Genomic DNA, 10,192 nt, shown 5'->3' with positions numbered 1-10,192 from the left:
CTGGCCTGCACTTATCAAACCAATTAGATTAATGTACACATTAATGTGCACTGGCCTGAACACACCATTTACACATTCGCTTATCAGGACGGAGGCTTTCTTGTAGCTCATGGAAATATTGAAAACGTTCAGCTACAAACTTGCATCTGAAGTAATGTTTGTCCTCTCAGCTTCATCATTTGACCCTTGATTCAAGACCAGCTCTTTTAATCTCTCTTATCCTGGCTGAAACCGCTTGCTTCTTCTGAAAGTGGGTGCATATCTTTATGAACAGCTGTCACATCCATGCACCCTTATTAGAACTTATTGTTTTTCTTCTGCTCCACCTTCTGTAGCTGGGGTGAACATCACCTGGATGTGACCTCATGCCCCTAAACCAGAGGTACAGGCAATCTTATCTTCAAATAGCCAGTGTGTGTGCAAGTTTATGGGGTAACCTTTAGGTCAGCTGTTCAAACCCAGGTGTGAGGACTCTGCAGCCAATCAGTCCTCTAATTAGTGATGTAATTAGGGAGTTGCAGTGAAACCCCGCACTCACGATGGCCCTTTCAAAGTAACAATGCCTATTGCTGCCCCAAACCATCAATCCAGGTGCAGCTCAACCACTGGTTGCCACACTGAATGTCACTGGCTGTCACAATCACTGGTGCAGTGACTTGAGATCTGCCCAGTGCTCAACACAGGGCTCTTCATTTTTCAGACACTATTCTTTGTGGTTTCTACACAGCGAAATGGACTGTGGTCATTTACTGCTGCAAGTGGTAAAATCAAACGGATGAAAAATCTCCATTAAACATGATATGAATTACTCATTCTATCAAAAACCATAAGAGGGCAGCAATTTGCCACAATCGAGTGAGAAGCAGAGGCGCACTGCACGGTCTAAGGAGTTCATTTTACACCCTGATTTACATAGTTGTACATATATATCGACCTTCTGCTTTCTGTTTCTAACAGTCGTAAATGTCTCAACACGATAATAATTCTAAAACTGCTTGCATGTATTTCTTGAACAGGAAAATGAATGTCCGTACGATCTCAGTTTAGACTAAAAACTCATCTGTTAAGGGTTCAGCCTTCAGGTGTCCTCAACCTTTGCCAAATGGACACAGTTTGTTTGATTAATGACTGATGCGAACCCAGAATACTGCCCAGCTCTCCTAAGACTGTGTTTACACTTGTCGTGCTGCAGACCCTGGCGTAGCTTGTCCTAAATAAGCGTGTCCTTAAAGCTGGGGGACAAATTGTCTGTTGGGAGGACCCATCTCAGAACAACCAAATCAGAGTAACACAGGTGGGATTCGATGTACTGGGGGCTGTCCTGTGCATTTACCTCCCTCGAGTGGATGTAAACCTACTTTCCAGCTTGTGTGTCATTTCCCGAGATATTTTGAAATGATGTTAAAGCGAATGCATCGTTACGATAACCCAAGACGTGCTTCTTCTTTGTCTGCCTGCAGATTGTAAAACCATTTTAAAATATAAAGCACTTCACTTCTGATTTGTACTCCCTATTGTGCGGAGGTGAGGATTTCCAGCGTTCGCATGTCTGACACAAAGGCCGTCGAGTGGGGGTTACCAGGAAATGGGCCCCAGCCTCGGTTCACGTTGCTGCTTTCTTTCAGTGACCACTTGTCACAGTCCAGGGGGGCCTGTTTTATTACCGAGACTGATAGCGTCGTGGTTTGTATATCCAGGATAAGGTATATGTTCCATTGAATCTTGTGGCTTGGACCCAGGGCATGAGTGAGTGGAATTCACCCCCCCCAGGTTAATAGGCACCTGCCAGGGCTTCCTTTACATGTTGTTGTAACTTTCGCACCAGGTCCACCTCCCACCGCCCGTTGCCGTGACGTCCCGGAGCTCAATAGCTCCTTGGATTGTCGCTTTTATTGTTATACTCTGAATAAACGATGCCTGGGCCCGGCTGTAATATCCTGGATAATCTCCTACCCTTTTCCCCTTTTCTTTCGCATTCGCCGCCAATTCTGGATGGTGGGAGAACATCATGCTTTGTCTCCAAAAGTAGAGAAAGATTTTGTGTTACATTCCCCCCTCCCCGATCCTTGTTTCATTGCCATGTGGATCCAAAATGCATCCAAATCCATCCAGATATAGAGCTGCGGAGACTGCAGATTCGGAAGAGCGTCTGCGTGCATCTGCTTCTTTCATGGGCAGTTCCTTATCAGAGGAACGTCCTGTTAACATCTCCCTTCTTGGCATCTAGACGCGGGACCAAGATGGAAATTTAAACAGGATGTTCCTTGAAACAAAAATGTCAGAACTTTATCCAGATTGATCGGCCAGCAGCATCAAAGGAGTGTTGCCCCCCCCCCCATTTAACAGTTTTAAGAAAATGGTAACTTTTCTCTTTTCTGCCCAGTGTGAATGGGCCTTCGTACACCTTATAGTGCCAGGCTTACATAACCGTGATATTTTTATTGCCAATGGGGACTCTGTAAAAACAGCCGTCGTTTGACTTCCTCGAGATCCCTAAGATGGTACATATTTAATTCAGTGAATGTGCAACTGAAAGCTGATTTATACTTCTGTGTGGGATCGGTAGCCGTGTACCAAGCTGTAGCCTGATGCCCCCTCCCCAGAAATACAGTGTAGGGTACAGTGTAGGGTACAGTGTAGGGTACACATCTAACGGGACTCTACTACTGCATGCATGAAGAATCAGCTGTTTATTGATATGAATTTACAACCCGTAGCTTGTTGGTTCAAATCCCAGAAGTGCCTCTCTAATATCCTTCAGTAATAAATCTACATATATATTAATGGATATATATGTAATGCTTTGGACAGCCAAGCTATAACATAAATGATAGATTTCAAATGTGTGGGATGCTTTTGAGATTACCCCCCATCTCAGTGATAACTGCATTATATTCATTTAGGAACGGCAGTCTACGAAGGAGGGCCTGGTCGCTGGAAGTACACATCTGACGGAGAGTGGCGTGTAGGTACACTCAGTCCGTCCGACTATGACCATTCAGTGAGAACTGGACGTTAGGATGTAGAAAAGGCAGCTCCATCCATCCATCCATCCATCCATCCATCTTCCAAACCGCATATCCTTCTAGGTCGCAGGGGGTCCGGAGCCTATCCTAGAAGCTATGGGCACGAGGCAGGGAACAACCCAGGATGGGGGGCCAGCCCATCGCAGGGCACACTCACACACCAGTCACTCACACATGCACTCCTACGGGCAATTTAGTAACTCCAATTAGCCTCAGCATGTCTTTGGACTGTGTGGGGAAAACGGAGTACCCGGAGGAAACCCCACGACGACACAGGGAGAACATGCAAACTCCACACACATGTGACCCAGGCAGAAACTCGAACCCGGGTCCCAAAGATGTGAGGCTTAACCACTGCACCACCATGAGAAAAGGCAGCTCGGTTTCTAAAAATGAATCCATATTAAAACTTCACTCACAATACAGGTGTGTAATTTTTACCCAATCCCTTAATCTAATTGCTAAAAAACAACGTAGGCGGATGTGAGACACCGGTTGTTCAGTTGGAGCTGACTGAAGTTTAAGGACTTTGCAGACACTGCGCATGCGCCGATCAGACAGTAACTTAAGGTTTGCGCTTGTAATACGGTGAGACAGTTAGTGCTGATCAGCTGTAGTTAGCGTTTAATTCTTAGTCCGGGTGATTCTGCGTTAAGCACCAAATGCCATGTGCTTTATGTGTTACCCGGCTACAAGATATATGAGGTTAATTGGTGTACTACTGATTTGTATACAAACATTTTTTAAATTATTTATTTAAAGCGTATTTGGCACTCACGACAAAGTTGTGCGTGAACATCGCCGAGGCCTTGGCAATATTTAGATAGGGCTGTTGCACATTAACAGAGAGAAGTTTTTCCTTTGTGAGTGTTACAGCCTGAGCTACAGATTGCACGGTCCATTTGTGGGTCCGTCTTTAAAACGAAAGACAAGTCGCTGGAGAAAATGCTAGCCATTAGTTCTTTCGGTCCTAGGAGCAGAAATATTTTCACGTTATGGAAGCGAACCATGGCGTGCAGCTCCGCACAGAAACGCGGCGTTGGAGGGATCTACCCCCCCATTGCCACACCGTTCACCCCCAAGGAGGAGGTGGACTATGAAAAACTGGAAGAAAATGTGCAGAAATACGCAAAAATACCTTTCAGAGGTAAATCCAAACAATTATTTTCTTTATCATATCAGGTTTAAAGTATGTTTTAGTCACATGTTGACAATATAAAGGAATCTGTTTTATAAAATACCTGATTATAGGAACTTGTAAGTCATTTTGGTAACTACAAGTTGTAAGTGGCTAAATTATCTGCTCATGGAGGTCAGTAGCTGGACCGTCGGATCATGAACAGAATCCATGGAAAATAATAAGCCACATGTTTGGTAGCGTACAGGTACGTAGGCGGCCTGTGCGCATGCGTGGGAGGGGTAACGACCCAGGCTCGCGGCAGCTCCGAAGTGGAGACTCGGGATGGAGGCGTGGTGCGCTTTCCTTTTTGCTTATTTAATAAGACGCGTCAGGTGTCTTTGTCCGCCTGGTTTTCCTGAAGGCTGCGTTGCGGTTTCAGACAGGAATCGTTCTGCTAAGTCAGCAGGGGATGCGGACGGGCGGCGGGGTTAAGTGCAGGACGATTAATCTGAAGCCTAAGGCCCCACCCCGCTGCATTCTCCCTTTAATGTAATTAGTCGTATCAGCATGCATTATGCTGTCATCTGCTTCTGTGATCTTGCTGCTGTATTATAACTGGCATCGTGTCCAGGGTGTCTGCCTCGTGCCCATTGATGGACTGGCATCCCGTCCAGGGTGCCCTGTGGTGGACTGGCATCCCGTCCAGGGTGCCCCCTGCCTCCTGCCCGTTGATGGACTGGCATCCCATGCAGGGTGTCCCCTGCCCCGTGCCCTGTTATGGACTGGCGTCCCATGCAGGGTGCCCCCTGCCTCGTGCCCTGTGATGGACTGGCATCCAATCTAGGGTGCCCCCTGTCTTATGCACTGTGCATTCTGGGATAGGCTCCAGGCTCACCTTGACCTTGAACTGGATAAATGTTTGGAACATAAATAGATGGATGGTATAGTGAAATGCAGCATTTCTGTCCAACACCTTATTGTGTATACTCATACTGCCCACTCTTCCTTCCCGTGACTGATTGCATCTCTTCTCCCCCAGGCCTGGTGGTGCAGGGCTCCAATGGCGAATTCCCGTTCCTGTCGGTGGAGGAGAGGGTGGAGGTAGTGCAGCATGTGAGGCGTGCCCTGCCCAGGGACAAGCTGGTGATGGCCGGCTCCGGGTGCGAATGTAAGCCTTATCGCCCTTTCGGGGTCCGCTCTGCTGCGGATTCGCCCCTGTGGCCGCAGAGCCCAGCAGGAAAGCTCCCCGTCTTGTCCGTCTTTCTGTCAGCAAATGTATTTCGTTTGCCACTAATTAGGCTGCTCCCATTAGCGCATGCTAATGTCTGTGCCGTGATCCCTCCGCTGGGGTTGGCGGCGCCTCTGATTCCTTCCTCTGCGGGCCTGTGATTCCTTCCTCTGCGGGCCTGTGATTCCTTCCTCTGCGGGCCTGTGATTCCTTCCTCTGCGGGCCTGTGATTCCTTCCTCTGCGGGTTTCCGATCTGTCAGTGGGTTAATTCGCCCACTGCAGCTGCCTTTGGGACGGTCCGGTGAATTTAACCTTTCCTGAATGGATTGGGAATAAGAAAGTTACCATCCTGTGCCTTGCCGCTTCGTCTCGATGATTACGCTTTTCTTCAGTTTACTGTTGTTAATTTGCCCAGTTAAGGCTCACATAATAGACATAATGTTTCTGAATTTAAGCTGAATTTGAGCCTTTTTCACCGATTTAATAGATGTTTCCCGCCAGGTTTGAACGAACACCTTGCTCAGTGATACCAGTCTGTCTGACTACCTGACATGTCTGCTTAGCGCTTGTTTACATTTTTGTTTTAAATCGAAACTACTTGCGTTACCACAGGGTCATCTTACCCTAATGAATAATGATCCTGTACGTATTAATTAATATATTTTAATTAGTACTTCAGGGGCCAAGGTGACATTAATTACTACAATAAAACTATTATGAGGTGAGATAAGGGGAAATGAATGTCCTTCGAGCTCTGGAGGCCTGGCAGCCGGAATGTCGTGGGTTTATAGGACCAGCAAGGTGGGTTTAAAGCAGTAGTCAAGCGGCTGGTTTTCACGACACACGTCCCTCTCTGCAGCCACCCAGGCCACCGTCCGCATGACTGAGCGCATGGTCCAGGCCGGGGCTGATGCTGTGCTCGTGGTCACACCGTGCTTCTACCGCGGCAGGATGGACACCCGCGCACTGATTCACCATTACACACAGGTGACTGTGTTAGGACACGATTGTGCAAGTCAGTTTTAAAATTTCGTCTACCCATGTCTGTAACTGTGAATATTTCTGCTGCGTTTGTCCAGTCAGGATAATGATGACAATGATAGAAATTCACCCTTTTTTTAGAGAAATCATAGGGATACATGTTAAGTGTGACTGTAAGTCACTGAAAAAAATGCAAACAGATTTCTTTATGTGATGATACTCAAGGTGCTTCCCTGCAGTAGCAGCCATATAGTCTTGTGTTTTAACCACTACGCCCCCCACTGGCTTTTTATCTGAAGTGACGATTCCCCTTCTCAGTAGCAGCTTGCCTATAGGCCTGGAGCGCGTGACTGGATGGACCGAGCTCCAGCGGCTGCTGACCAGTCCGTGTCCCGTCTGCCTGCTGCAGGTGGCTGACTCCAGTCCAGTTCCCGTGGTTCTGTACAGCGTACCAGCCAACACGGGTCTGGAACTTCCAGTGGAGGCCGTCGTCACGTTGTCCCAGCATCCCAACATCGTCGGACTCAAGGACAGCGGTGGAGATGTACGTCGTGTTTCCTATCAGTCCCGTGATCTTTACTCTTATTGGATTAGTAATAGAAAGTATTAAGGGTTTTGGCGTTTGTGTGGTTGTGCTTTTGCGTCCTCGTGTCGTTTCATGTCACGCTGTGACGGTGCCGGTCTCCCAGATCACCAGAATGGCCCTGATCACCCATAAGACGAGAGGCAGTGGTTTCCAGCTCCTCGCTGGCTCGGCGGGCTTCCTGCTGGCTGCCTATGCTGTGGGTGAGGCCTGACTCACCGCTTACTCACCCCCGTCTGCTCTAATGAAAGCCGCCGGCTCATGCTCCTCATTGCAGGCTGCGGAGGAGAGGCACTTCTCTGCCTTTTTGGACATGGTTATATAAGAAATTGACCTTTTTGATTGGCATTTACTCGCAGATGTAAAATTGCAAGTATTTTAGTCAAGCTTTTATTCTGCTATTTTTATTGCGCAGAAGTCACTGCGGTGCAGCAGACCTTTCCTCCGCTCGATTGCTGGTACTGTTCTTGTCCAGAGCGACCCATGATGCATTGCAGGTGCCACCTGTAGGTGATGATGGACCACTTAGCGATGCCCTGGAATCTGCATCTTGGCAGGCTTTCGGCTGTGGGGGGGGGCAGTAGAATAATATTCTTACCTGGGGGAGGGGAACACCTGACATATTGTGGGGGAGGGGATGCTTGGCATAAACCCAAGGATACCTGTGTGAGCGGGGTCACACACACACACACACACACACACACACACACGCAGCTACACTGCGGGGGGTGGACGGAGGGATGTAGACCAGCAGTTGGGGGGGGGGGGGGGCAGCCAGTAACCTGCTCCTGTAGCGTCAGCAGTACCTCCCCGGCCTGATCCTGGTTTTAGTCCGCAGTGGGACCACAGCAACCTACTGAAATAATTACTGTCCAAATCGTAGCAACTTTTCTCCTTCTGCCTCCTTCTCTCCCTTTCTTTCTGCTTCAGTCTCGCTCAGTCTTTCTCTCATTCCCTCTCTCTTTCTCGCTCTGTCCCCCTTTCCCCCTCTCTCCCTCCCTCCCCTCCTACTCCCCCTCTCTTTCTTGCTCTGCCCTCTCTCTCTCTCTCTCTCTCCCTTCCTGTGTCCCCCTTTCTCTCCTTCCCTCTCTCTTTCACTCCCCCTGCCCCCCCCCCCCCCCATTTCCTCTCTATCTCCCCCCAGCCCACCGTTCGGCTTCTTGCCGGTACTTCCCCGGCTCACTAACCGCCTTCTCCTTGGCGGTGCAGGAGCGGTGGGCGGAGTGTGTGCCCTCGCCAACGTCCTGGGCCCGCAGCTGTGCCAGCTGGAGCGGCTCTGCCTGTCCGGCAGCTGGGAGGCAGCCAGAGAGCTGCAGGGTCGGCTAATCGAGCCCAACGCGGCGGTAAGCGTCCCCCCACCCGCCCAGCACGCTGCCCACACTGTCCCACCAAACCGTTACCTTCTCATACCTTGTCAGTCCCGAGTGCTGAGATCGATCGAGATGAGGATACGCTGAAGTACGTTACCTTCCCAGCGGTGCTGGGGCTGTGTTGATAAAGCACCTGGAAATGCGCATATTTGGGCGCATGTATAATTGCACTCGTGCCAGAAAGCAGCTGAGAGGCGGAGCCCAAAGCGCGGCACCCACACATCCAGAGTTTAGCAGGTTTTCCTCAGCGCTCTCCCCTAACAGCACTAGCGGCCTGATATGATAATTTGTGTTCATAACTATATGAATCCCTTGGCTGTTAATAAGACAGTTTATTAACACCTCAGGATATGTGCTTAGGTAATTAAAGCTTTTCTATTTTAACCGATGACAACAGCAGCAGCAGCGTGTGACCAGCGAGGCATCTTCCGTTCCCTAGGTGACGAGGAAGTTCGGGGTGGCAGCCCTGAAGCGGGCGATGGGCTGGTTCGGTTACCACGGCGGCGAGTGCCGCTCCCCACTGCGGCCGCTGTCGGAGGCCGAGGCCGAACAGCTGAGGGAGGGTTTCTCCTCCAACGGGTGGCTGTGAGCAGAGGGGTTGGCATTTAAACAGCTGGAGGCAGCTGAGGTTTGTTTCTTAGCAGGGGGGCCGCGGGGGTAGTCTCCTGCTTCCTCCGGACTTTTTGTTAATTACCATGCATTTATCTCCTTTATAATTAGTGTTTTCATAATTCAAAGCCTCGTATGTAACAGGCCCCAAGCGTCGAAATTACTTCCAAAAATGTTAAAAAATTAATCTTTTAAATTAGCTGCTTGACTAAGAATACAAGAATAGAAATGTTAAACGTTTTATTGATATGGGAAGTTTTTTCATTATAGTTGTGGATTAAGGTCGTCATAAACTGTTAATGTAGCAAAATAAATATATATATATATATATATATTTTTTTTTTTTCTTTTAATTGACTGTCTATTGTGGCAAAGATACTTGGTAAGGCCGCTCCTCCACCACTGGAGGGCACTGTGACTCACCAGAACAGTGGGGTAATCAGTTAACATCAGGGACGTCCCCGGAGACCTCAATAAAGGAGATTTAAAACCTGACCATGTGACTTTGGGCGTTTGGCGTTGGGGAGAGGCCTGCAGGGTGGGGGTGGGGGAGGCTGGGGGGTTTGTGAACGGCATATAGGCAGTCCCTCTGCAGACCTGCCCGGCCTGTCCCCTGGTGAACAGAGAGACGACGTGGTACGCCACACGCTCACTGACCCCCCTGGTGCTGTGGCTTGCCGGCTACATCCTCCAATATTTACGTCATTTTTGTGATTTTTTTTATTATTTTTTTTCCCGTCCTTAATTAAGCTCCCCCCACCAAAAAACAAATCACCCCTCCCCCACTAATGCCCTGTGGAAGAAATGATGCGTGACCGTGTGTGCGTGTGCATGCGTGTGTATGTATGTGACCTGACTCCTGAGTGACTCCCCATCACCACAGCCCTGCTCCCTCACCAGCGCCGGTGCAAACGCCGGCGTGTTGTCGGGTCGCGGGCTGAGCTCCCTGCCAAAGCCGTCCTCTTGGCTAAAACTCCCAGCTTTCCTCTCGCTCTCCAGAGACGCTGTCCACGCTTCCGCAGTCCTTTGTAATTTTCTTGCTTATTTTATAGTACGTATAGCATATTTTCATAAGGCGGGGGCATTTAAAAGCGGGACCGTAAAATGCCAACGCCTCAAATTCAGCTGACTATGAAGCGCGTCAGAAATCTGAATTAATTTTATTGACATAAACCCTCACTGTGCTCTAATCGGCTTTTGAAAATGCACTGTAGGTTTGAAAGAACTTGAACCGAAAAACTGGAAATAGTGCTTTGAAGTTGTTTTCTCCCTTT

The 10,192-nt window shown here is 48.9% G+C and overlaps 1 protein-coding gene across 2 annotated transcripts; it reads left to right on the top strand.

Moving 5' to 3' along the window:
* The first annotated feature begins 3,533 nt into the window (after nt 1-3,533).
* On the top strand, nt 3,534-9,411 carry hoga1 (4-hydroxy-2-oxoglutarate aldolase 1). 2 transcript variants are annotated; one of them, XM_048987873.1, is made up of 8 exons: nt 3,534-3,614; nt 4,001-4,173; nt 5,186-5,314; nt 6,235-6,362; nt 6,766-6,900; nt 7,046-7,142; nt 8,149-8,282; nt 8,749-9,411. In XM_048987873.1, exons 1-8 carry the CDS (start codon nt 3,571-3,573, stop codon nt 8,896-8,898), a joined length of 990 nt encoding a protein of 329 aa, XP_048843830.1. In that variant the 5' UTR covers nt 3,534-3,570; the 3' UTR covers nt 8,899-9,411. The 2 variants fall into 2 exon arrangements, with proteins under 2 accessions (XP_048843830.1, XP_048843832.1); XM_048987875.1 differs by having other exon boundaries at nt 3,567-3,731.
* Nucleotides 9,412-10,192: the final 781 nt, after the last annotated feature.

The sequence above is a fragment of the Brienomyrus brachyistius genome, chromosome 20 (genome assembly GCF_023856365.1).
Source record: "Brienomyrus brachyistius isolate T26 chromosome 20, BBRACH_0.4, whole genome shotgun sequence".
Taxonomy (NCBI): Eukaryota; Metazoa; Chordata; class Actinopteri; order Osteoglossiformes; family Mormyridae; genus Brienomyrus; species Brienomyrus brachyistius.
The sequence above is the reverse complement of the archived record's forward strand: the minus strand, read 5'-3'. Positions and strand labels throughout refer to the sequence as shown.